This window comes from Bos grunniens, chromosome 11, assembly GCF_055505025.1.
Source record: "Bos grunniens cultivar Pamir isolate PY7600 chromosome 11, Bosgru_T2T1.0, whole genome shotgun sequence".
NCBI lineage: Eukaryota > Metazoa > Chordata > Mammalia > Artiodactyla > Bovidae > Bos > Bos grunniens.
The window spans coordinates 58211242-58239090 of NC_141175.1; the positions used below are offsets into that span (position 1 = coordinate 58211242).

The following is a 27849-nucleotide window of genomic DNA, read 5'->3' on the forward strand; positions in this document are numbered from 1 at the left end:
AGCATGGGGCAGAGCTGGGTGACTAGTGTGGCAGGGAGTATTAGCCCAGGGCAGGCAATGCAGGCAAACAGCAAGAAAAGTACTGGTCTCCTTTATTGATCATGGGCAGGGGCACCTCAGCACTGACCAGAAGGTCAGAGGAGGAGCAAGTGGGTAGGAGGTAGAGGCAGGGAGATGCCCACCCTCACTTCCAGTCCTTGAAGAATTGCTTGAAGATGGCACTCTCGCGGCCCTGGGGCAGAATCTCCACCTGTAGGGATGGCAGGGGAGAGTCTGGCTCACAAGGCTGCCACCTCTGCCTCTTCCAGAGCCAGGGAGGAGGGTGCTGGGCACCAGGCCTGAGTCCACAGGCCTTCCAGCCAGTGATGCTCTTCCAGGTAAGCCAAGAGACAAGAAAGATTACAGGGACATGGGCTGAGAAAACAGTGAGAAGGGCAGAACTAGCTAGAATCCATGGCCCAGAGGAGCCACATGAGTCATCCAGAGGCACATCTGGCTAGCTGGACTCCCAGGGGAGCGCTGCCCATCATCCTCTTAGAAAAAAACACGGATTGTGGAATATTACTCAGTCATGAAAGGGAATGCATTTGAATCAGTGCTAGTGAGGTGGATGAAACTAGAGCCTGTTATACAGGGTGAAGTGAGTCAGAGAAAAACAAATGCGGTATAATAACACATATATGGAATCTAGAAAAATTATATTGATGAATCTATTTATAGAGCAGGAACAGAGATGCAGACAGAGAGCAGACTTGTGGACACAGCAGGGACAGGAGAGGCTGGGACAAATTGAGAGAGTAGCATTGACATACATATACTACCACGTGTAAAAATAGCTGGTGGGAAGTCACTGTATAACCCAGGGAGCTCAGCCTGGGCTCTGTGACAACCTAGAGGGGCAGGAAGGAGTGCAGCGTGGGGGCGGGGGGCGGGGGGTGCAGGGCAGAGGGTGGGAGGGAGATTCCAGAGAGCGGGAACATATACTTAGGGCTGATTCACATTGTCATATGGCAGAAACAACACAACACTGAAAAGCAATTATCCTCCAATTAAAAACAAATTTAAAAAATCTTTTTTAAAAAAGTACATTAACAAGTTTAAAAAAAAAAAAAAAGAAAAGAACATGTACTGTAAAACTCTGAAGGACTGAGAAGGGCCTTCCCACTGGGTGTTTCCAGGAGGGGAGGCCTGACTGCTCCTGACTGTGCCCGGGGCTTTCTCACCCTTCTTGTCCAGTCCAAGCAAGGGGCAGGGGCCCAGGGAAGAGTCTAGGAAGAGGGTGTGCTGGCACAGGGAGGGCTCCTCACCTGAGTGTTTGGGGCATACCGCATGCGGGTGATAAAGTCCTCCGCCACTTGGAGGGCCGCCTGCCGCTCCTTCTCATTAGCTTTGCGCCCTGGATCATAAGGAGGATAAATTTTAAAAGAGCAGGGACCCTCTCTAGCCCGCATCCCATTTGTCTCGAGGAGATTTAAGGAGGTCCAGATTCCATGGACAGAGGACCCCAGTGGGCTACACAGTCCGTGGGGTCACAAAGAGCCAGGCATAACTGAGCAACTGAGCTCACACACCCACAGAATAGCTGGCCTCCTGGTCCTAAGAACACCCTGAGGGGGCTCAGTGAGAAGTCAGCCTCTCCCAACTCACAGCTCCAGATGAAAACTGCCCTCTGCCCGCTCCAATCATCATTCTGCTCGGGCCAGGGCCCCAGGGATATTCAGGGAGAACTAATGTCGCCCTCGCATGAGACACTCAGGCCCCTCTCTCCCTTTCCAGGGCCCCCCGCCTTTTGAGTCTGTCAACTGTACTGTTATCAAGCCTTTCTTGCAAAATTAAATTGGACAGAAAAAAAGGGCATGATTGACTGCAATCTTACTCCCATAAAGCTAGATGCCAACATCAGCCTAATGGTTATTCCAACTGAGAGTCAGTAAAAAGGAACAGCAGTGTCCTCCCTTCTCGCCTTTAACCAAACCCTGCTCCACCTGGAGGAATTTTTCCAAGGAAACAATGTTGTCAACTGTGGTTGGCTCTTCAGCCAGGCTATTAAAACTCTAATTAGCCACAATATATCTGAGATTAATGTGCTGTATCCTTCCTCTGTGATTGCCTGATGCTTCTCTTCCCAGCTCCTAAGTTTCCTGTTTCTCCCACTGGTTTCTCCATTCTTTGCTTGGGGCTAAAGACACTTCCAAACCAGATCAAACTGGTTAATCCTAAAGGAAATCAACCCTGAATATTCTTTGGAAGGAATGATGCTGAGGCTAAAGCTCCAATACTTTGGCCACCTGATGCAAAGAGATGATTCATCAGAAGACGCTGATGCTAGCAAAGACTAAGGGCAGGAAGAGGATGAGATGGTTAGATGGCATCACTGACTCAATGGACATCAGTTTGAGCAAACTTCTGGAGACAGTGAAGGACAGGGAAGCCTGGCATGCAAAGGCAGCCCCAGCAACACAATCCTCCCCACCCCCTACCACCATCCTCCTCACCTCTTAGAAACCTGCCTTGTAGCTTGCCACTCCTGGTCCTTCCCTGAGGCAAGAGTGTGATGCCTAATAGCTGCCAAGTTACAACACCTAACACTTCTCCATCCTCCTAGCTGGAAAGTTCTCCTGGTCCTGGTTCATGTCACAAATATTTACTGAGCAAATGCTATACTGAGCAAATGCTATCTCATCAAGGCACTAGAGACAATGTGATTTCATTCAAGAGGTTTATAATCTGGGCAGTTGAGACACATTCAAGAACAAGAAAAGACACAGAACTTCCCTGGTGTTCCAGTGGATGAGAGTCCATCTGCCAATGCAGGGGACACAGGTTTGATCCCTGCTCTGGGAAGGTTCCATATGCCTCAGAGCAAACCCATGCGCCACAAGCACGAGCTGCAACTACTGAAGCCTATCCACCTAAAGCCTGTGCTCCACAAGAGAAGCCACCACAATGAGAAACTCAAGCATCAAACCAAGAGGAAGCCCCTGCTCACCGCAACTAGAGAAAGGCATGCAGCAACAAAGACCCAGCACAGCGGGGGGGAAAAAAAGAACAAGAAAAGACAAGCACAGAGAATTACTCACAGACTCAGAGCTTTGTTACAATATTTTTAGAGTCTGATCTAGCAAGCAGGCTTCTGCCCAAGGGTGTTTCATTTCTAGCCAATACAACCTCTTGGAAAAACGAGCCCTACCAGTTTGCTACCCAGTGCATAAGGTGAGATTTCATATCTAGAATTGGTCACAGTCAAGGCAGACAGGCAGAAGCAGGGGTCCCAGTGGCACTGAGGCCTAGGAGAGCTCTGTGGCAAGTGGTCCTCAACACAAAGTCAGCAGCAAGACCTGGGAACCCGAGAGATGGTTCCCAGAGCCTGCAAAGTCTCATGCGTGCTAAGTCACTTCAGTGTCCAACTCTCCGCGATCCCATGGACTGTAGACCGTCAGGCTCCTCTGTCCATAGAATTCTCCAGGCAAGAACACTGGAGTGGGTTACCCTGCCCTCCTCCAAGGGATCGTCCCTATCCAGGGATTGAAGCTGCGTCTCTTATGTCTCCTGCATTGCCAGGTGGGTTCTTTATCACTAGCACCACCTGGGAAACCCAGACCTCGAGAATGAGAGTCTCAGGGGTGTGGTTCGCTCTGGGTCTTAACAGGGCCCTCAGATGATTCAGAGGTGGGCTGAAGGTGCAGAACCCTTGCCAGGAATTAACCATCAGCCACGGAGGCTCGCTGAGCCAGGTGTCTATGGGCTGGCTGAGCCCTCTCGTGGGAAGCCTTCCTGGTTAGAGTGACCACAGGGGCCTCAGGCTGGTGTGGAGAAGCTACACATACCCTTCCAGATGTAGATCTTGCCGCAGAGTCCGTTGTCCAACACAAAGCAGTCATCGGGTATCAGCAGCTCGAGGGCGAAGGGGCTGGAATCAGCCAGCTTGGTCAGGTTCATCTGTCCAGTGGCGTCAGAGACCTGGGGGACAGTGGGCAGTGCCGTGTCACCCTCCTTCCCGCAGTTCAAAGCTCTGACCTCCACCAAGGAGCAGGTCCCTCCAGTAGAGGTCCCACCCACCACCCCAGGCTGAACAGCAGACCGAAGGGAGGGGAAGAACTGACAGCTGATAGGCAAATCCCAGACAACCCCCATCCCCACTTCAGCCTCAGTCACCGCCTCCCAGAGCCCCTGAATCTGTGGAAATTAATTAGATTCCAAATTAACAAGTAAATGCAAAGAATTCAAAAAAGGTACAGTTCAGGGACTTCCCTGGTGGCTCAGACAGTAAAGAATCTGCCTGCAATGGAGAAGACCTGGGTTCAGTCCCTGGGTCTGGAAGATCCCCTGGAGACGGGAATGGCTCCCCACTCCAGTGTTCTTGCCTGGAGAATGCCATGGACAGAGGAGCCTGGTGGGCTACAGTCCATGGGGTTGCAAAGAGTTGGACATGACTGAGCAACTAACACTTCTTTTCAGTGTGCAATGCAGGGGATGCAGGTTCGACCCCTGGTTAGGGAACTAAGATCCCAGATGCCATGGGACAACTAAGCCCAAGTGCCACAACTAGAAAGAAGACTGTGGCTGCAACTAAGGCCCAACGCAGCCAAATAAATAATAAATAAATAGATATTAAAAAAAACAAAGTAAAGCTCAGCATCGGCTTGTTTCAAACCTCCATATCTAAGAATGGGCTGGAAGGGAAGTGACATTCACCTCCCCAGGAGGGCCGAGCATCGGTTCACTTCCCATCCTCCCCTCACTCCACGCCCTGATAAACCACCCTGGAACCTGGCCCCACCTGCCCGCTGCTTTCTCCTCTCCTCTTCTCTCAGCCCCACAGGCATCAAGATCACACCCCCGCCTGGTCCCAGGGCAGGCCCGGGACACCCACCTTATACAGAGCCGCGGCCTGTGCGTTTGTCCGGTCAGCTGTGAGGTCTTCCTCAGGGTTACCCTCCTTCAGAGAGGGCTTGGGACCCAAGACCTGCAGGGACGAGGGCAGGCCACATTTCCAGGGATTCCTGGGCACCTATCATGCCCAGGGCCACCCCCTCACTCCCACCCCCACACCCATGTCTGCACAAAGGCACCAGGCAGAGCTGGAGAGGGCTCGGTCCCTGGATACCAGTCCCTTCATCCCAAGGGGTACTTGACTCTGAGTCCCACCAAGGCACCTGATGAACCAGCCAAGCCCTAAGCAGGGCCCCAGATGCCCTTACAGCCCTCCTGCTGTGATCACTGCCTCCTTCGGTGGCCTCAAGCAGAGGCCACCCTCCTGCTACCCCCATGTCTCTCAACCTGGATCATGTCGGCAGGCTCCTCCCCATCGGTGACGATCTCCACGTGGGCCTTGCCCTGCCGCTCGCTGTCCCGGATGGCCAGTGCCAGGTCCCGTGCCTTGTTCCGCTCCAATATGTTGGACTTCGCACCACACCAGGCAAAGATGTTCTGGAAGGAAGTGGGGAGGCTCAGGTTAGAGCCACTTGCATCCTGTCCTCTGCAGAACTGAGGCAAGACGATCAAAGACAAGCAAGAAAGCAAGGGAAGCAAGGCCTCTGGGGACAGGAATGACAGTCTCTGTGAGAGCCTTTCTCTGCCCCACACCCCCATCTCCCACAGACTTTTATTTTCCACATCACTTGTGTCATATATTGAAACATCTTTATCTTATTTATAATGTATTTTCCCTGACTAGAAAGTAAGCCTCATTAGGGCATGAGGGTTTTGTTTTGTTTGGCATGACCTGACCCACTGCTGTATGCTCAGTGCCAAACAGAAACAGGCACATCTTTAGGCCCAGAATAAATAGTTATTGCATGAATGAATTGGGTGAATGAGTGAATGAAAGGGTGAATGGGTGAACAGGTGAATGGCGTCCCTGGGCCCAGAATGTCAGATGCCTCTGCGCACTCGCCAGGCATGGCCCTCATCACCTCTACTGAGTAGGTCCCCTGCCTCCATCTCAATGTTTCCAGTCCTCCTTCTAAACAGCATCCAGGTTCCTCTTCCTGTTCCAAATCTTTAGCACGACAGGTACAGTCCAGACCCTCAAAGACTCAATCTCCTCCTGCCCTGTCGCAGCTTCTTAGCACTTTCCACTCCCACTGGTCCTGTCCCCACCCTGCGTCCAAGTCAGGCTGCCTCCTTCCTGGCTGTCGACAGGCATGTCTGTGCCCTTCTCCCACTCAGTGCCTCAGCTCACCCATCACCTTCCCCTGGAATGGCGTTTCCCCTAGTCTAGTCAAGTGGCACTTTCCTGGGGCAGTGGCTTGGCCTAGAAGGCTCCTCACTGCCATAAGCTCCCCCAGCCCATCCCACTGCTCCTAAGAGGACCCTCATCACATCTTGTCATGGGTTAAAATACAGTCAGTGATAGACCTGGCCTTGGCTGCCTGCCCTGGGCCAGCAACTTGTGGTCTCCAGGTGGCGCTAGTGGTAAAGAACCTGCCTGCTGATGCAGGAGACATATGAGATGCGGGTTCAACCCTTGGGTCAGGAAGATCCCCTGGAGAAGGGCATGGCAACCAACTCCAGTATTCTTGCCTGGAGAATACCTTGGACAGAGGAGCCTGGGGTCCTTCATGGGGTCACAAAGAGTTGGACACGACTGAAGCGACTTAGCATGCACACATGCTGGCTCAGAGCAGGGGCCATAGGTTCACCAAGGGAAGAGATGAATGAACTGATTAACGCATGGGATGGGAGGCAGCTAACTCAGAGCTTCAAAGGTTCCAGGAGCACTAGAGAGTAGACTCAGTGTTAGAGGCCAAGACTAGACAGCAGAGGGAGGTTTCTGTCCAAACAAATACAGGGATGTCTTCTAACAGCCACAGTGACCCCACTTGGAATGGGCTTACAGCTTCTCAGCCCCTTTCCCTCTGCTCTGGCTTCCTAGTCCCTGCCCTTTAAAATAGCACCAAGGAGTTCCCCGGTGGTCCAGTGCCTAGGACTCAGCACTTTCACTGCTGTGGCCCCCATTTCAATCCCTGGTTGGGGAACTAAGATCCTATAGGCTGTGTGCACAGTGTGACTGAAAAGAAAAAAAAAAAAACCCAGTGACTTCCTGGGCAGTCCAATGGTTAAGACTCCAGGCTCCCAAAACAGGGGGCCCCAGGTTCGATTCCTGGTCAGGGAACTAGATCCCTGATGCCACAGCTAAGATCCAGCACAGGCATAAAAAAGAGAGAGACACACACAGTGCAACATGAGTGGGTGCTCAGTCAGCCTTGCCCACCTACCTGGCCCAGGTCCAGGATGAAGCAGTCCCCTGTGTTGAAACTGTCCCAGCTCAGCACCCGCTCAGTGGCACGAATGTTCTTCTTGCCCTTCACCTGGTAGAGTTTCTTGATGGCAGCTGGGGCGGTTCCTGGGGAGGTCTTGTGAAACGCCGACTCCACGCCGCCTTCCTGCAGCCCGGATGGCCAGCCTGAGTGGGCCCCCCCCGTCCCCTCCCACCAGCACCCCATGCCCCCTCCCACTGGGCAGGAAGGAAAGCAGGCAAGCAGGAACCGGGTGGGAGGAGGCTCCAGCCCTGAGTGGCCTTGCGCCTTTTGCAGGGTCACGACTAGCGGGAAGGAGCTCAAGGAGAAGCCACAGGAGAGGGCGTGGGCAGTGGGTTCTGACCTGGTACTTGAGGCCGTGGGGGAAGTAGCTCATGAAGAGGTCGGACTCATTGCCCTGTGACTCTCGGTGCTGCACAGGCCGCTCTCCGAGCAGGGTGTTGAGGTGCACGGCCAATATGGCGCAGCCCCCCTGCTCGTCCCGGGATGACTGCTGGCCTGGGGTCGGGGGAGGTTGCCGGTGAGACCTAGGCCAGCCCCGACCCCTGCCTGGGCCAGCACCACCCCCACCCCCCACCAGTCCTCCCAGTTCCCTCCCTTACCGATCCACAGGTGCAGGTGGGAGAGCTCTTCCGGGCCATTGTGCAGCACCAGGTAGGAGTCTCCCGAGAAGAAAATGCCGTAGTTCTCAGGGGCCACAGGCACTGGCTTCAGCTTCTCCACCCTCCATATGTGCAGGCCAGGGAGCTTCACGGTCGGTGGGAACGGAGAGCCGCTGCGGGAGGGGAGCGGGTTGGTGAAGGCCGAGGCCCGTATGCAGTGGAGACAAGCAGAGAGACCTGGGGCAGGCCTGGGGACTGCGGTGTGGGGGAGAGGAGGGGCTGCCCTTGGAAGTGAAGAGGAGAAGGGTGAAAGGGGAAGGGGCGCACAGCCTACCTCTGGGGGATGGGTGAGTACATGCTGTTTCTGGATCTGCAAAGACAGAATCAAAGCCATTATGATTACAAATGTCATGAGTACCAGCCTTCACGTTGGTCTGGGGAGGTCCTTCCCAGAGGCCAAGTGCTTCATTATTCAACTAATTCACCTCCAAAAGCAGATTTCTCCATTATTCAGGCAAAGAAACTGAGGCTCAAAGAGTCTAAGTCCCAAGTGACACAGTGACTTGTGAGTGGCTAGCGAAAGCCAGGTCTTGGGCTCCTTGGGCCAGGGTCTTCCCCTTGCTGTGACCTCTTCTGCTTCTAGACAGGAGTCCTAATTCTGGGCATTGCATGAGGCTGGGATATGCCTCTCTAAGTAATAATGGCTTATATTTGAAAAGTCTAAAATCAATAACTTAAAGTCAATGGATAGGAAGCCAAAAAAATAGAGAAAATCAATGAAGCTGGGTTTTGGAAACATCAAAAAAAATGATGACCCGTTTGACACATTGATTAAGTAAAAGAAAAGACACAAATTTCTAATACAGAAACAAGAGAGATGAACACCACTAAAGATCCTACAAGTATTAAAAGGATAAAGAGAATATCACAAAAACTTTATGCCAATATAGTCAACAACTTATACAAAATGGGCAGTCTTTGAAGGATACAAATTATGCAAGTTCACTCAACAAGAATTAGAGGGACTTCCCTGGTGGTCCAGTGGCTGAGGCTCTGTGCTGCCTATACAGGGAGCCCGGGTTCCATCCCTGGTCAGGGAACTAGATCCCACACGCAAAACTAAAGATTCCACATGCCGCAACTAAGACTCAGCACAGCCAAATAATAAACATTTTTTTAAAAAGAAGAAGAAATAGATTATTTGAAGGGTTCTAATATCTACTAAAGAAACGGGAAGTGAAAGTGCAAGTCACTCAGTCGTGTCCGACTCTTTGTGACCCCATGGACTTTACAGCCCATGGAATTCTCCAGGCCAGAATACTGGAGTGGATAGCCTTTCCCTTCTCCAGGGGCTTTTCCCAACCCAGGGATTGAACCCAAGTCTCCCGAGTTGCAGGCGGATTCTTTACCAGCTGAGTCACAAGGGAAGCCCAAGAATACTGGAGTGGGTAGCCTATCCCTTCTCCAGTGGATCTTCCCGACCCAGGAATCGAACGGGGGTCTCCTGAATTGCAGGCAGATTCTTTACCAACTGAGCTATTAGGGAATCCCAAAAGAAACTGAAATGGTACTTAAAAACTACCCACCCCCAAATTTCAAGTTCAGATAAATTCTACCAAAAACTTAAGGAAGGCATGCCAATCCTTCATAATCCATCCCATGCTGCCACCATTTTCCTGATGTAACAAAATCAGATAAAAATATTATAGAAAAGGAAATTAGACCAATATCCCTCATGAACACAAGAAAAAACCTGACAAAATTTTAGCACATAGAATTCAGAAATATATAGAAAGGTGAAACATTATGACTAAACAGGGTTTACTCCAGAAATGCAAAGTTGGTTTAACATCTGAAAATCAATGTAATCCACCCGATTGACAAGCCATATAAACAAACATAAAATCATCTCTATAGATAAAAACAAACCACTTAGAAAAATTCTACATCCATTTTTGATTTAAAAAAAGCTTTCAGCAAAAGAGAAATAGAAGGGAATTTCCTCTTTTTTTGGCCATGCTATGGGGCACGTGGGAAAAGGCAATGGCCTTTCCCCACTCCAGTACTCTTGCCTGGAAAATCCTATGGACGGAGGAGCCTGGTAGACTGCAGTCCATGGGGTCGCTAGGAGTTGGACACGATTGTATAACTTTCAAGTAGACAACCTGAGCAACTTCACTTTCACTTTTCACTTTCATGCATTGGAGAAGGAAATGGCAAGCCACTCCAGTGTTCTTGCCTGGAGAATCCCAGGGATGGGGGAGCCTGGTGGGCTGCCGTCTCTGGGGTCACACAGAGTCGGACACGACTGAAGCGACTTAGCAGCATGGGGCACGTGGGATCTTAGCTCCCCAGCCAGGCATCAAATGCATGCTCCCTACAATGGGAAAGAAAGTGAAAGGGCAAGTTGCTCAGTCATGTCCAACTCTTGCGACCCCATGGACTGTCCATGGGGTCATGGAATTCCAAGTCCATGGAATTCTCCAAGCCAGACTACTGGAGTGGGTAGCCTTTCCCTTCTCCAGGGGATCTTCCCAACTCAGGGATTGAACCCAGGTCTCCCGCATTGCAGGCGAATTCTTTACCAGCTGAGCCACAAGGGAAGCCCAGTCTTAACCTGTTTTATCCCTGCAATGGGAGCACAGTCTTAACAATTAGACTGCCAGGGAAGTTCCAGAAGGGAATGTCCTTAGCCTAATAAAAGGCATCTACCAAAATTGAACAAAAAAATCCCAGAAAAAAAAAACACAGAAAAACCTACAGCTAACATTAGACTTAGCGCTTTCTCAAATTCTAAACTCCCTACCTAGGGAATTTCCTCCATTCCCAGGCATTAGCTACCACTTCTATATGTCCAGCATCCCTCAAATACCAGGATGATGAATATCATCTTTATTCTGTAGGACAGTAAGAGCAACCTTTTTTGGACAAAAGTTATTTCAGGAAAAAAAATGCTCAAGGCAAGCATTTTAAAAAATACTGTCTTCTGGATTTCCCTGGTGGTCCAGTGGTTGAGAGTCCGCTGGCCATTGCAGGCGACACACGTTCGATCCCTGGACTAGGGAGATCTCACATGTTGCAGGGCAACAAAGGCTGTGGGACCCAACTACTGAGACTGCGCTCTAAAGCCCAGGAGGACCATTACTGAGCGCCCCAGAACCCATGCTCCGTAACAAGAGAAGCCCGCGCATCGCAACTAGAGAGCAGCTCCAGCTCTCTGCAACTTAGAGAAAACCTGCAGGCAGCAACAAGGACCCAGTGTAGCCAATAAATACATAAACAAAAAATTTTAAAAATGTTATCTTTTTAAAAATTAGCAACTGCAGTAGCTATAGCTTCACTCACTCTCCTATGTGCCCAATTCTAGAGGATTTCTTTGACTGAAAATGCAGAGCTCACAGTCAAGAACCGTCACACAATTTATGCTGTGCGACTGAACAGGGAGCCCTAGTGGTGCAAGAGAAGGACCTGGAGAATTTCAGGGCTGAAAGTCACCATTAGGAGACTCTTGAGGGGCTGGGGAAGCAGGAAGTACAAAGAGAACTTTTAGGGAGAGCAGAGGGTGTGGAGTCTGAGTAGGAAAAAAAAAGAAATAGGAGCAGTGGCCATGGGTGTAAAATACCATGTGAGTAATGACTTTGCTTTTCTTTCCTAATTTACAACATAGTATGTGCATACTGAGTCGTGTCCAACTCTGCAGCCCCATGGACTCTAGCCCACCAGGCTTCTCAGTCCATGGGGATTCTCCAGGCAAGAATACTGGAGTGGGTTGCCATTTCCTACTCCAGGGCATCTTCCCCATCCAGGGATGGAAGCCACGTCTCCTGGGGCTCCTATACTGGCAGACAGATTCTTTACCACTGAGCCACCGGGGAAGCCCTACTCAAAACACAAATGAAAGGCACATTTTTGGAATCACACTTCCCCAAGGGAGGGGGGCAGACAGTGAGGGGGAGGTTTGGGGGAGGAAATGTCAATGATTCTCAATCCCACAAAGGGTCACATGCTGTGCCCACATCCCCTGCAACAGACAGCTCAGCCTGTGACTCAGGCCCCAAGCGGTGAGGTGGCCGCCCCCAAGCACAAGCCAGGGTGGGTAGAGCTCAGGGACAGAAATGGCGTGCTCATTGCCAGCTATTTTTTGTTGTTGTTGTTCCTGAGCTAAGAGCTCAGGCCATAACTCAATAGCAGGCAGACCATACGTGGGGCTGCCAGCCTCCGAGAGCCATCGCAGCATTTTGTTGAGAGGGGCTGGTTGCCCTCATCCCTCTGGCTTTCTAGCCTGGCCACCCATTAGAATTACGTTTCGAGTGCGTGTGCTAAGTCACTTCATTCACATTTGACTCTCTGCGACCCCATGGATGGTAGCACACCAGGCTTCTCTGTCCATGGGATTCTCCAGGCAAGAATACTGGAGTGGGTTGCCATGCCCTCCTCCAGGGGATCCTCCCCACCCAGGGATTGAACCCATGTCTCTTGCAGCTCCTGCATTGCAGAAGAACTATGTTAGGATCTTACAAAAACTTCGAAGCCCAGGCCTGGAGACTTGATTCCATGGGTCTTGATTCCATGGGCATTTGAACTATGTCCTAGGTGGTTCTCATTCTGCCAGTTAACTGTGTCCAGAACAGCATCTCTATCTGTCTGCATATTAGAGTCACCTGGGTTTTTTTTTTTTTTTTTAAATCCCCATGTCCAGGCCAGTTAAAACCAGACTCTCCAGGGTGGAACTGGAGTATCAGTGCCAGAGAAGTTCCAGGTGACTCTAACGCTGCTCCCTGGCCCCCACCAAGCGCTCACTGACACTGGCCTGTCACTCGTCCTCTCCCCACAACCCCTCTGCCCAAGCCCACAGCCCCTCAGCTTCCTTAGTGCCAACCTCAACCCTGAGGACCATCAAAGCCCTGCCACTCATCCAGACCCATTTCAAGCCTCAGCTCTCATTTGGCGGCTTTGTCCTTCTCTGGGAGTTCTCATCTTCTTCCCGCTCACAGGCTGTCTTAGAGTATGACCTGATAGCTCCGTGTCTCAGGTAGAGCAGGGGACACGCCCGGCACTTCTGCATTCCTCAAGCAGCCCATGACAAGGTCTATTCAGTTCCATTCTAGGTCTATGCTGGGAACTCGGCATTGGGAAGGGGCCCAGAAATGAAGAACAACCCACAAGTCTCATGGTCTCTAGAGGATGGGCTGTGAAGCAGGAAACCGTCACTTCCAGGAGACCACATAAAACTTCCCCTAGGTGCGGAACATCACAGAATCAGATGTCAGCATTAGAAGGAGCTTTATTTAATACTCGGGTTTCCTTGTGGCTCAGATAGTAAAGAATCTGCCTGCAATGCAGGACACCCAGGTTCGATCCCTGGATCCAGTAGATCCCCTGGAGAAGGAAATGGCTACCCACTCTAGTATTCTCATCTGGAGAATTCCATGGACGGAGAAGCCTGGCGCACTACAGTCCATGGGGTCACAAAGAGTCAGACACAACTGAAAGACTAACACACACACACACACACACATACACACACACTCCAGATCTGCCTCCCAACACACACCCAGACATGAGCACGGCACAGAAATCCCTACATCCCTCACCATTTCTTCTTGAATACCTTTCCTGGTGGGGAACTCACCACCTCACAGGGGAGCCGCTTCTATACTTCTTATGTTAAAACCTTTTAGTTTTTCCCACTCCGCCACAGCATGCTGAGTTACAGGCCTGGCCGTCTCCCCGACTCGACTATAAAGGCCTTTCAGGAAGGAACCATATTTTGCCTGGAACCTTGGGCTGTGCCCAGTAGCCTGCAGGCACTCAGGATTAACTGCACTTGTTGAGCTCCAATGATTAGACCAGATGGAGCCTAAGAGATAACCCAGGATTTCAATAGGGAGGAGCAGCCCTGGAGGCAGAAATTAGGGGCCAGGGTTGGAGGGGAGGACGGGTGCCCTGCTGGCTGTCCCGAGGTCCTGACTTAGGAAGGAGCTGGCCTTTGAAGACACACTGGGAGTGGGGGAGTTGATTATGCAGACTTTTCCAGCAATGCCTGTCAGCTGTAAAGATGACAGGTGCTCGATGCTGTCTGCACCCTTCTCAGATTCCGATTCCACTGATTCCCAACAGGTCCCTTCATCGTTTGCCCTTAGGTGTGAAATGCCAACAGCTCCTACCCCACTCCCCAAGAAAGAATCAGGGGTGAGTGTCAACACTAGAGATGACACCAGCTATTCCCAGCTGAGAACCTGGGCTTTCACAGGAGCTGCAGGGTCTAGAAGCCTCACCTGGGGATCCTCAGTCAGTGCTCCCTCCCCAGACACCAAGCAGGACTCCCACCCTTTCCCAGGTGCAAACTGGTGGCACAGCCAGTAAAGAAACCGCCTGCCAATGCAGGAGATGCAAGAGACGCGGGTTCAATCCCTGGGTTTGGAGGATCATCTGGAGTAGGAAATGACAACCCACTTCAGTATTCTTGCTTGGAAAATCCCATGGACAGAGGAGCCTGGCCGGCTACAGTCCATGGGGTCGCAAAGAGTCAGACAAGACTGACCATGCACGTGACTGACCCACCCTTTCCGGGCTCCACCTTTGCCTTCCCGTACCCTACCCTAGGCAGCTGGCCAGATCCCCATCAGAGTTCTTCTTAAGTTTGCAAAAATAATGAACCCTGAGGCATAGTTTGGTCTGAATTCAAATGCTAGGCCTGCCCCCTCCCCCATTCCAGCCCACCCATCTGCTGTCACACCACCATCCCGTCTTAGGAACAAGTACCATCAAAGCTGAATGCACCTCTGGGCTGGCTGAGGGCCTTCAGGAGTCTGGTCAGGTCACTCGGTGTGGTGGCCTCTGGTAGCAGATCACACACCACCTCTCCACAAGCCAGGACAATCCCTGGTCCGGGCGTCCCTTATCCCACCCAGGGAACCCACAAGGCTCCAGTGCCTGGACAGGGCAGCAGTGTCTGTGTGTGTGTTGGGGGAGGGTGCACACCAGTCCTGGACAAAGCAGCTTCCAGAAATGTGAGTCTCTGTGTCTGCCCTCATCTGCCCACCTAAGAGGGTCCCGGCCAGCCCACCCCACACCCCATCTCCCTCGGCCTTCCTCCCCACTTTCACCTGTTCCGCGCAGCTCTGCTTCCTCCTACTTCTGCTTTTCAGGCTCCTCCAGCCCCACCTCAGTCTCTCACTTCCCTCAGCTCTTCCTCCAGGTAGCCCCACCCATCAGCCCCACCCCTGGGCTCCAGCCCCAGCTAGTGCTGAGGTCCGTCCTCCACAGGAAGGGGTGGACTGTGCTGGGCAGCCAGGCAGGGCCTGACAGAGGAGAGCAACACTGCGACCAGGCTGGCTCTTCAGAGACCCGCCCCGCCACTGCCCAGAGGCTGGAAACCCACCCCAGCTCCAAGCCTCCCCATCACAGTGGCCTCCGCCAGCGGCAGCAGGCCAGGGCTAGCAGCCCTGAGTCTGGGGCCTGCAAGAAAAACCACAGGAAAGCCGAGACTGGCCACATTCCCCCGCTTACCAGCCTGGGGCAGGCATGACTGCCTGGCCCTGGCTTCAGCTGAATTAGTCACATTTCCTGGGTGGAGTCACTGCCTCGGCATCACTTTTTCCTCCTCCCTGGCTTGTCTTTCTCCTTGCCTGAATGACTACATTTGACTTTTGTTGTAGTTGTTGAAGCTCAGTTCCCAGGGAATGGCAGAGGTGGGTGACACAGACTTTGCGATGTCCTGCATGCTGGTTTCCTAAGTGGCCCTAGTGGTAACGAACCCATCCATCAGTGCAGGAGACAAAAGAGATGTGGGTTCAATCCCTGGGTAGGGAAGATCCCCTGGAGGAGAGCATGGCAACCCACTCCAGTATTCTTGCCTGGAGAATTCCATAGACAGAGGAGCCTGGCAGACTACAGTCCATGGGGTCCCACAGAATGGGACACGACTGAAGCGACTTAGCATGCATGCAGACATTGGGAACAAGCACTGGATCTGAATCTCTCTTAACCGAGTGCTTAGGTCCCTGGTCAAATCCCTAACAAGTCAATAGTAATTCTAAGGGTGCAAGTTAGGATAATGAAGGGTCTGTAATGCCCTGTGGTCACTAAGCCTTCCCAGGTGGCGCTAGTGGTAAAGAACGCACTTGCCAATGCTGGAGACATAAGAGATGTGGGGTCGGGAATATCCCCTAGAGGAGGGCATAGCAGCCCACTTCAGTATTCTTGCCTGGAGAATCCCATGGACAGAGGAGCCTGGTGTGCTCCAGTCCACAGGGTGGCACAGAGACGGGCATGACTTAGCACGCGCTCACACATGCTGGCTGCCTCTCACGTCGACCCTTGCTCAGCTTCTCATTCACCAGGTGTTGACTATCACACATTCTCAGCCTCAGGCGCTCTGAGGGACAGCAATAAAAATAATCATGGTTCTGACTCTACCCAGACGCCATCTTGCCTTCAATACATCATAAGGCCCTGGAGCTAGTCTGTCCAACTTGCTTGTTTGCTTTCCAGAGGAGGCTAGGGGGACCCTGAGAGCACAAGTGACTGGTCCACGATCACACAGGGAGAGGCAGGTAGAGCAAGGGAAGAAGCTTCCATGCCCTCCTAAATCTGTATGGGAGGATGCAGCTAGAATCTGTACACGCTCCAGGAGGAAGTCAAGGGCCTTTTAGCCCAGGACTCTGGCCCGTCTCCCCAAGATACCCGCCAGGCTTGGCCCAGGGCTAATCAACAGACTAGACTGAGATAAGATTCAGCCTTCAGGGCCCCATCCAGGGAGTGGCAGTGGAACAGAATCAATCCACATTAGAATTTCTGGACTGGAACAAAATGAGAAGTTAAATGTTCTCTTCAAAGAACACAAACTCTAGCTGGTACCTGAGTGTCTCCAGGTCCTTAAGAAGAGGGTCTGGTGTAATGGAAAGACTGAACAGTTTGATTACTATTGATTCTGCTTCGTCTTCCTGGCAGGCTGCAGTCCATGGAATCTCAGAGTCAGATATGACTGAACGACTGAACCACAACTGCTTCCTCTTGCAAGTGACTTAACTTTCTGTAGCCTCCCTGTGCCCTATCTGTAAAATGGGCATGAAGATAAACAAGCAGATTAAATGAGATGGTGTAATTAATGAGATGGTGGCTCGGTAGTAAAAGAATCCGACTGCAATGCAGGAGACTTGCAGGAGAAGAAGGTTGGATCCCTGGGTCGGGAAGATCCCTTGGAGAAGGGAATGGCAATCCACTCCAATATCCTTGCCTGGGAGCATGGACAGAGAAGCCTGGCAGGCTGCAGTCCTTGGATTCGCAAAAGATTCGGACATAACCGATCGACTATGCAACAACTGAACAAATAATAGATGCTCAATTAACTTAGATGGCTTTCTCTGGCCAACAGAGAATTTATCCCGGGACCTCAGTTCATGTGCCGGGCATCTCTGGAAGCAATCCTCCTGCCTCCTCCCCCAGTTCACAATTTAGCAGAGAGATGGGAAGTTAAACCCCAGATCGCTCCTGGGGCTTGGCTTTCCATTGTTGCCCTTCCGGAGCCCCGCCCTAGCAAGGCTGGTCCACTCCGGTGTGCACCAGTGCAGAACCTGAGTGGCTCTGGGGCTCTAGACTCCGCAGTGACCAAGGGCACAAGGATGAATCCAACTCACTGCTCTCTTGCTACACTGGAGCCTCACCTGGCTGAAAAAAAAGGTGGCCCCATCGCGGAGGAGGGCAGAGGAGGCTTTGCAAACTAACAAGGAAACAAACTAACAAGAAAACAAAAGAGCAGTTCCTTTAAAAGAATTTAGGAGTCTCAAGCCTCTTGGAACTCTAACAGTACACAGGCTATTATTGACATTATCTGCTAACCAAACACTAAAACTTCTTTTTAACAAACTCATATTTCTCCTCCCTCTCCGGTCTCCCAGTGAGAGATGCTCAGTTGGTCCCAAATGGAATAAAATAAACATTCCTTTAGCACGGCTGCTCCCTCCCGCCCCTCCTTAGGGGAAAGGAGGAGAGATGATTAGACACGCGGGTGCACCCCTAAGAAAAGAGGGGGGAGCAGGGTGCCCCGTGACCGGCTGAGCCCCTCAGAAGCCTACAGGGGGAACTCAGGCGCCTGCTGGTCAGACCCCAAGCGCTACTTGCCTGTCTGCGCCCCGCTGGCTCGCTCTGGGCACTGTCTCTGCTGCCCTCCCCTCCTCTTCTCCCGGGCCCCAGCCCAGCCCTCGCCCCCGCCCCCGTCCCCGACGTGAAAGGCTGGAAGCCTCCCCGCCTACCCGAGTGAGTCAGGGGGGAGGGCCGGGCCCCTCGCAGTCGTCCCTCCGGTGGAGGCTCGGCACCGAGAGGGACTGAGAATTTGGGCTGGTATTAGGGAAACTAACAACCTTACTATGTGGTAAACTTGGCCAGAGCAAGGTGTTCACATCCGATTCAATTGTTAGATCCTTGAGCTGGATTAAACAGGAATAGCTACTTCTCCTTTAGTGCCTGCTTTGTACTCAATGCTTTAAAATCTTTTATTTATTTATTCCACCACACACACACCGCACCTCCCCCACCCAGCCCCCACCCCCAATGCCCCGCACTGCATTTGGGATCTTACTTTCCCACCGGGGACTGAACCCATTACCCCTGTAGCAGAAGCTCAGTGTTTTAACCACTGCACTGCCAGGGAAGTCCCTGTATTTGGTGCTTTAAACGCGACCTCGTTCAGTCCTCACAACTATTTGTGGTTATGCTGCCTAATAGATAATCCTCTGAGAGGCTCAAAGAGGGTGGGTCACAGGTCCAGGGTCACACTGCCAGTTCAGTAGTAGAACCAGGACTCTAATACAGGCTAGTGTGGCTTCAAACTGGTGCAGGAGATATAACACCCCACCCTTCCTTTTATTCAGAGGGAAACAGTCCAGCCAGTGTCCATACTTGGAGGTCAGGTCTTCTTTAAGTGAACCACCAACAGTCCACACTCCCACATTGGCTTTTGAATGAAGAGAACCATGCACAGCAGGCCAAACCTCGCAAGATGTCAGCTGACAAGAAGCACCAGGATTAGGGCATGGCCCCTTGACCCAGAAGTAAGAGGACTTTTTCAAGCAGCTTGGAAAATTACAACCAGTATGACTTTCTCCAAGGCCCACTGATGGGGTCTGGTTCAGTTCAAGTCGCTCAGTTGTGTCCAACTCTTTGCGACCCCATGGACTGCAGCATGCTAGGCTTCCCTGTCCATCAACAACTCCCAGAGCCTACTCAAACTCATGTCCATCGAATCGGTGATGCCATCCAACCATCTCATACTTTTTCACCCCCTTCTCCTCCCACCTTCAATCTTTCCCAGCATCAGGGTCTTTTCAAATGAGTGAGTTCTTTGCATTAGGTGGCCAAAGTATTGGAGTTTCAGCTTTAGCATCAGTCCTTCCAATGAATACTCAGGATTGATCTCCTTTAGGACAGACTGGTTTGATCTCCTTGCTGTCCAAGGGACTCTCAGGAGTCTTCTCCAACACCACAGTTCAAAACATCAATTCTTCAGTGCTCAGCTTTCTTCACAGTCCCAGTCCAACTCTCACATCCATACATGACTACTGGAAAAACCATAGCTTTGACTAGATGGACCTTTGTTGGCAGAGTAATGTCTCTGCTTTCTAATATGCTGTCTAGGTTGGTCATAACTTTTTTCCCAAGGAGCAAGCGTCTTTTAATTTCATGGCTGCAGTCACCATCTGCAGTGATTTTGGAGCCCAGAAAACAAAGTCCATCACTGTTTCCATTGTTTCCCCATCTGTTTGCCATGAAGTGATGAGACCCGATGCATGGGGTCTGACATGTGCATGCTAAGTTGCTTTAATCAGTCTGACTCTATGCAACCCCATGGACTGTAGCCTGCGAGGCTCCTATATCCATGGGATTCTCCAGACAAGAATACTGGAGTGGGTTGCCATGCCCTTCTCTAGGGGATCTTCCTGACCCAGGGATCAAACCTGTGTCTCTTACATCTCCAGCAATGGCAGGCAGGTTCTTTACCACTAGCACCACCTCCCTGGAGAGTGACAATTCAAAGCCTGGTTCTACCGAAGCAGGTAGAACACCATCTGGGCAACACCAAGGGACTCCACTCCACTCCTGAGGAAAGCTTAGACACTATCCTCCCACCTGTTGTCCACCCTCTTCTGGCTCTTCTGACTCCAGTCCAGAAGAGCAGATCAGGCTGAACTATTGCATTTCCTCAGCCTGGGGGGATGGCAGGGTTCTGTCACAATCCCTAAACATTCCATATCACATTCTCCCAAAATGTTCATTTGAAGAAACATTGAAAAAAAAAAAATGAAGAAACACTGACTCAGGATGCTGCTGCTGCTGCTGCTGCTGCTAAGCCGCGTCAGTCGTGTCCGACTCTGTGTGACCCCATAGACGGAAACCCACCAGGCTCCCCCATCCTTGGGATTCTCCAGGCAAGAACACTGGAGTGGGCTGCCATTTCCTTCTCCAATGCATGAAAGTGAAAAGTGAAAGGGAAGTTGCTCAGTCGTGTCTGACTCTTAGCGACCCCATGGACTGCAGCCTACCAGGCTCCTCCATCCATGGGATTTTCCAGGCAAGAGTACTGGAGTGGGATGCCATTGCCTTCTCTGCACTCAGGATGCTACTAGCCTTTAATCTGATCAACAATGAAGTTTTCTAGATCATTTCAGCTGCTCTGAGGAATATCCAGGAGTCTGGATGGTTATCTTTTCCGAATGTGCATGCTAAGTCACTTGTGTCCAACTCTTTGTGACCCTATGAACTGTAACCCACCAGGTTCCTCTGTCCATGAGATTCTCCAGGCAAGAATACTGGAGTGGGTTGCCATCCCCTTCTCCAGAGGATCTTCCTGATTCAGGGTTTGAACCTGGGTCCTGCATTGCAGGCAGATTCTTTACCGTCTGAACCACCAGGGAAGCCCATTTTCTGGATAAAGCTCAGAATTTAAAAGTTTGTTTCTGGGACTTTCCTGGTGGTCCAGTGGTTAAGAATCTGACTTCCAATAGAGGGGACACGGGCTAGTTCCCTGGTGGTTGAACAGTAAAGAATATGCCTGCAATGCAGGAGACCTGGGTTCGATCCCTGGGTTGGGAAGATCCTCTGGAGAAGGGCATAGCTACCCACTCTAGCATTCTTGCCTAGAGAATTCCATGGACAGAGGAGCCTGGTGGGCTACAGTTTATGGGGTCGAAAGGAGTTGGACAGGACTGAGCCACTAACACTTCACTTATTTCACTTTCAGGGAACTAAGATTCCACGTGTTGTGGGAACCTAAGCCTGCGTGCCACAACTGCTGAGTCTGCACGCCACAAATAGAGAGAAGCCTGCACCTCAGATGAAAGATGCCACATGATGCAATAAAGATCCCATGTGCCAAAACTGAGAACTGACACAGCCAAATAAACAGATTTTTTTTTTTTTTTAAAGTTTGTTTTCAAGCACTGAAGGGTACTCAGAGGCTTCCTGGATGGCGACATCCTGAATTTCCTTGGTGACTGGTTGGGAAAATGGGACTGTCCAATACAGCACAAATGAGCAGGGCAAGAGAAGCTCAAGTAGAGCACCGTGCCTGAGACAGGACAGGTCTGCCCAGGTAAGATCACACTGGATCCTCAGCACCACTCTAAGGTCCTGATAATAGCTCTTTTGAGTGTTGGCATTAAGTGCCAGGTGCTGTCCTTCATATGGGTTTCTCATTTAATCCTTCCATTTACCCTCTAAAATAGATCCTCTTTTTTTTAGACTATTTTTAAAAATTATTTTCTTTTTCACTGTGCTGAGTTGTCATTGCTTTGAGCAGGATTTCTCTAGTTGTGGCAAGTGTGGGCTACTCTCTAGTTGAGGTATATGGGCTTCTGTTTGCGGTGGCTTCTCTTGTTGAGGAGCACAGGCTCTCGGTATGTGGGCTTCAGTAGTTGTGGCTTGCTTGTGGGCTTAGTTACCCCAAGGACTGTGGAATCTTCCCAGATCCTTGTCCTCTGCACTGGCAGGGAGATTTTTAACCACTGGACCAAAGGGAAGTCCTTAACTAGATCCTTTTATTATCCTCATTTTACAGATGAGGAAATAGTGGCAAAGTGGTGTTGAAATGATTTGCTCTAAGACCTGGACATGGAACAACAGACTGGTTCCAAACAGGAAAAGGAGTACGTCAAGGCTGTATATTGTCACCCTGCTTATTTAACTTATTATAACTTAATAAGTTATATTATTAACTTATTAACTTATATATATTTATATTTATATGTTATATAAGTTAATATAAGTTAAGTTATATATAATAATATAACTTATATTATTAACTTATATAACTGCTTATTATATGCAGAGTACATCATGGCAAACGCTGGGCTGGAAGAAGCACAAGCTGGAATCAAGATTGCCGGGAGAAATATCAATAACCTCAGATATGCAGATGACACCACCCTTATGGCAGAAAGTGAAGAAGAACTAAAGAGCCTCTTGATGAAAGTGAAAGACAAGCATGGAAAAGTTGGCTTAAAGCTCAACATTTAGAAAACTAAGATCATGGCATCTGGTCCCATCACTTCATGGGAAATAGATGGGGAAACAGTGTCAGACTTTATTTTTTGGGGCTCCAAAATCACTGCAGATGGTGATTGCAGCCCTGAAATTAAAAGATGCTTACTCCTTGGAAGAAAAGTTATGACCAACCTAGATAGCATATTCAAAAGCAGAAATATTACTTTGCCAACAAAGGTCCGTCTAGTCAAGGCTATGGTTTTTCCAGTGGTCATGTATGGATATGAGAGTTGGACTGTGAAGAAAGCTGAGTGCCAAAGAATTGATGCTTTTGAACTGTGGTGTTGGAGAAGACTCTTGAGAGTCCCTTGGACTGCAAGGAGGTCCAATCAGTCCATCCTAAAGGAGATCAATCCTGGATGTTCATTGGAAGGACTGATTCTAAAGCTGAAACTCCAATACTTTGGCCACCTCATGCGAAGAGTTGACTCACTGGAAAAGACCCTAATGCTGGGAGGGATTGGGGGCAGGAGGAGAAGGGGATGACAGAGGATGAGATGGCTGGATGGGATCACTGACTCGATGGATATGAATTTGAGTAGACTCCGGGAGTTGGTGATGGACAGGGAGGCCTGGCGTGCTGCGATTCATGGGGTCACAAAGAGTGGGACACAACTGAGCGACTGAACTGAGCTGAAGACATCCTTAGTAAATACAGAGCCAGGTGGTAGGACCCCCAGCCTCCCTGATCTCCTGAGGTGCATCTGGACTGAGACCTGCCTCTCTCCTCCCTGTCCGGCCCTGCTCTCTCTACTCCTCTCCCAAGGCCTCTCTTGCTCTCAGCAGTGAATGCTAGTGCCAGCTCTGAGTTCTTCACACATAAAAGGCTACCTCTGCTCATTCTCTAGGTAACATGCTTTAAGAAAAAAAGAATTTTTATTTCAAAATAATTATAGACTCACAGGAAGTTACAAAAGTAGTACAGAGTACTGATACACATTACAACCTGAATTTTTAAAGCATCATGCTAAGTGAAAGAAGCCAGTCACAAAAGATCACATATTATATGATTTCATTTATATGAAATGTCCAAAGTTGGCAAAGCTATAGAAATAGGAAGTAGATTAGCTGTTGCTTAGCATCCCAGCAGCAGCAGCACTGATTTATTTTGGGGGTGATGAAAATGTTATAAAGTTACATTGTGGTGATAACTGCACAACTCTGAGAATATACTAAAAAAAAACACTGAATTGTACACCCAGTAAAGCTGTCACCAAATGAAAAGCGAAAGGGCTTTGTAACCTTTGACTGGTAAGACCAGCCTCCACCCATTTACACCCCACTTAAAAAAAAACTGTATAGAGAGGTTCCATGTAACTGCCACCCAGCTTTTCCTAACGGTGACATCTTACTTAACTACACTTAAGTGTGAAAAGTGAAAGGGTTAGTCGCTCAGTTTTGTCCAACTGTTTGTGACCCTGTGGACTGTAGCCTGCCAGGCTCCTCTGTCTATGGAACTCTCCAGGCAAGAATACTGGAGTGGGTTGCCATTCCCTTCTCCAGCGGATCTTCTTAACCCAGGGACTGAACCCAGGTTTCCTCCATTGCAGGCAGATTCTTTATTGCTGAGCCACCAGGGAGTCCACACTAAGTGTACCTTCCCCTCTGTGGTGTTGGAGAAGACTCTTGAGAGTCCCTTGGACTGCAAGGAGATCCAACCAGTGCATTCTGAAGGAGATCAGCCCTGGGATTTCTTTGGAAGGAATGATGCTAATTTGAAACTCCAGTACTTTGGCCACCTCATGCGAAGAGTTGACTCATTGGAAAAGACTCTGATGCTGGGAGGGACTGGGAGCAGGAGGAGAAGGGAACTACAGAGGATGAGATGGCTGGATGGCATCACTGACTTGATGGACGTGAGTCTCAGTGAACTCCGGGAGTTGGTGATGGACATGGAGGCCTGGCGTGCTGCGATTCATGGGGTCGCAAAGAGTCGGACACGACTGAGCGACTGATCTGATCTGATCTGATCTGAAGCCCCAGCACCTTTTCTCCAGCACTTCAGAGTGCAGAGAACACCTCACCCAGGCCCCAGGCTTTACAGTTTACAAAACACCCTCTCCTCACACAACTCCCATCCCCCAACTTGATCCTCAAAGCAAACCTGTGGGCCAGGGTTGACGTATTTCTTGGTTTTCATGGTCAGAAGAGCCCTCCTCTGCCGGGGTCCACCCCCGGCTGATCCAGGGTATTCGAAGGAGAGATGGCTTAGGCAACCTATTCAAATGTTAATTCGAGATATAAAGAGTAATAGAATGAGGATAGCTCAGTGAGGAAATTCAGTGGAGAAAAGAGGCTGAGTAGCTTGGTTTACGCGGGAGACCAATAAAACTTCAAGACAAGAAGTTTGCACCACTTACGTAGGCCGCAGGCGTCCTTCCGTTCTCCCGAAGGAAAGGAGACACTGAGGCCTTCCCGGTCGGATCTTAGAAGCCCAGGCATAATTAGTAAGCATGGTGGGTTCCGCGCTCCAGATGGAGACTCAGCTGGAAGTTGAAGGGAAGAATGACATGGGGAGACCAAGCGTTGGTGAGCAAGGCCCGTAGCTTTCTTTTCTTTCTTTTTTTTTTTTTTTCGTAGCTTTATTTTCAACAGGGGCTTTTATACCGTAAGTTACACATAGAGGATAATAGGGGATGCAAAGTCAGCAGTTTTTGATCCTTATCAAAAACCAGAGTTTATTTCCTGCAAATTTATCGTATACAAATGGTTTAGGTGATTTACATTATCTTCTGGCCGGAAGGCCTATTAACATTTTATGACTCTTGACAAAGACTTATCAACCTTAAGACTTATTTTCTCTAAGAGTAATTATTTTAAGGTTTGGCGCCATCTTCCAAAGATAAAATTGCATTCCTATAGGGCGGATGTGTAATGGGTTTTCAACAAAGGAAAGAATTTATTACCTTAAGGGTCTAAAGTTACTAACACCAAGGCCACTACTTATTTTTTCTACATACCAACTATTAATTAATACATATTCAAGGATACAATTCAGGGGATGTGAAAACTTGGCAACAAGCATTGGTTCATCAATGAAATCTTTTACTAGTTTTATTCTGACAGTTTCTAACTCTCTGAGAGGCTCTAAGCTATTTGAATATCTTAAGCTTCCTGTGCCTCTCGAGGCTGGAAGACTGTAAACAATCGTATGCATAGCTGTAGGAGTCCGGGTAAACTTGTCAGGCGAGTTAGAGAGCCAGCTGAGGGGTTTGGATTTAAACACTCCTAATTGCCCAGGAACTTTATTAATTGGAGCTGTAAGTTAACTCTTTGACAGAGAGAGCGAGATGGTGGTGGGGGACAGCCCCCAGTAAAGTCAGAGGTGAGAGCACAAAGCAATAAAGTAGGCAGACTCTGGTTTTTGGGGGGTAGATGCTCGGGAATATCCAGGGGGACTCCTGAGGCTCGATCCCGCCTTTGCGTATGCCGAGCCTCCTTCCTCATGACCTTTGTCACGAGTGGAATGTCTCTCGCCGGCTCCCGGCACTCCTCCCTCCCTGATATCCTGTTGTTTAGTTGCTAAGTCCTGTCCAGCTTTTTTGTGACCCCATAGTCCGCCAGGCTCCTCTGTCCATGGGATTTCCCAGGCAAGAATACTGGAGTTTGGTTGCCATTTTCTGGGCTCCTGTAGGGTTGCTAAATTTGGCAAATAAAAATTTTGGTCTGTCAACCCTGTAGGGTAATCAGCTCTAATGTGCCCAGCCAGTCCTGGGCGGGTCTGGTCACCATTTTGGGACACCGTTGATCACAGACTCTCTAAGTACTGAAAGGGCCCTGGATCATCGCCTGCTTCAGCAGAGCTGGGCTGGGGCTCCCAGGCTAAGTGCTCACTCTGGATTTCTCTCCGGGCTTTCCGCCCCTCCCAGACCGCGCCCCTCTTCGTGCTTTGGTTTGAGAATCTGGCGGCTGGTCCCATAGGCGCAGGCACAAAGATCGAGCTGGTGAACGGGGGTCGGGGTGGGAGGTGGAGGCCGGCCGGTAGGAAGGACCAGGGGGAGCTTGGCCGAGATTGCGACCCGCGCCAGGCCTACTATCCAGATCCAAGGTCCACTGAAAAAAGCAGGAATAAGGACGGCACCAGGCCGGGCACAGGTGGGACTCCAATTCCCGGCCCCACCGAGGCCAGACCCCAGCCTAAACTACAAATCCCAGCAGGAGTGGGGGATAGGACAGGACCTCGGGAACGCCAGCTTGCGGTCTTTGCGCCTTGCCTAAGTGCAATGAGCCCTCAGGGGTGAGGTTAAAAGGATGGGGACGCCACAGCGGACCTCGAGAGACACACACACAGACACAGACACACACACACCCACACACACCCACATACACGCGCCGGCCCGTTGGCACACACCCCCACACACACACACCCACATACACGCGCCCGGCCTGTTGGTCCCGCCTTTACGAACTACAAATCCCAGCAGGCAGTGGACGTGGGGGCGGGGCCTCGGGAGGGAGGCGCTCCCGACCGGAAGCGAATGTCAGGCGAGTGTCAGGCGCGGTGGGATCCCCCGGCTCCAGGTGGGGGTACCCCTTGCCTCGTGTGGAAGAGGTCCCTTCTCTCCCCGAGGCTCGGCTCCCCGTCCCTGCACACGCTGCTCCACCGTGGGGTCGCGGACTCGAGCTGTTCTCCGAGATCCTGAGCCCCGCCCTCCCGACGCGGCTGGGGCTTCCGGGGAAGCGGATGGCGGGTGGGCGCTTCGGCCAGCAGCCTTGGGTCGCAGAGTCTGCCTCCTTAACCCTCTCTCCACCGCCTGGAGCGAACTCCCTTTTCCCGGAGGGAGGAGTACCCGGACCCTGTGGCAGGATTAAGCCTGTTGGGGGTCTCTGTGTGGCCTGCACATCTCATGGAGCAGCCCAGGGAAGGCCAGGGTTCTCCGAGTTCTGGGATGTAGGTCCAGATATTCGGTCCACGGTGTCTGACCGCTCTGAGCTCCCTGCACCCCGGCATCAGCTATATATGGCAGAGCCAGATAAGGCCGAGGGGCTGCCAGGAAGTAATAACCAGGGCACTTTCCTTCCGTATGCTCGCTCTCAAAGTGCTCAGCTCACACCTTAGCGTCTAGCGCCAGCACTCCCCTCCTTACATAAAGATCCGCTGAAGACACTATAGCAAGGACTTACCCAGGCCCTTCGGTGCCAGTCAGGAACTCAAGGGTCCAGCCTGTCTGGTGGGATGAAGCCCCACTTCATCCACCTGACGGGGCCAGGGCAGTCTCTCTCCCGAAGCCTCTTCTCGGCTGATTTCTGGCTCCCAAGTGAGGGTTCAGGTTACATCTGTATCGAGAGCACTGACACCACAGTGGCCAGCAACACATTGGACTTTCTGTCTTCAACCCCATTTTCAGCTTTTACACTTTCTGATCTGGCCATATACTGCTGTTCCCTGATCATCAAAGGTGGAAAACAACTAGTTTATGAAGGTATTAGGGCTTCCCAGATGA

The 27849-nt window shown here is 50.7% G+C and overlaps 1 protein-coding gene across 7 annotated transcripts; it reads right to left on the bottom strand.

The window, feature by feature from the left end:
- Window positions 1-75: 75 nt before the first annotated feature.
- CAPG (capping actin protein, gelsolin like) lies at window positions 76-27849 on the bottom strand. 7 transcript variants are annotated; one of them, XM_086326522.1, is made up of 11 exons: window positions 27530-27849; window positions 24766-24891; window positions 8199-8234; window positions 7865-8037; window positions 7606-7760; window positions 7221-7388; window positions 5281-5430; window positions 4874-4966; window positions 3828-3960; window positions 1308-1396; window positions 76-250 (listed from the first exon to the last, which is right to left on the bottom strand). In XM_086326522.1, exons 2-11 carry the CDS (start codon window positions 24858-24860, stop codon window positions 185-187), a joined length of 1158 nt encoding a protein of 385 aa, XP_086182648.1. In that variant the 5' UTR covers window positions 24861-24891; window positions 27530-27849; the 3' UTR covers window positions 76-184. The 7 variants fall into 7 exon arrangements, with proteins under 7 accessions (XP_086182648.1, XP_086182651.1, XP_086182653.1 ...); XM_086326525.1 differs by lacking the exon at window positions 24766-24891 and having other exon boundaries at window positions 27530-27746; XM_086326527.1 differs by lacking the exons at window positions 24766-24891; window positions 27530-27849 and adding an exon at window positions 18121-18231.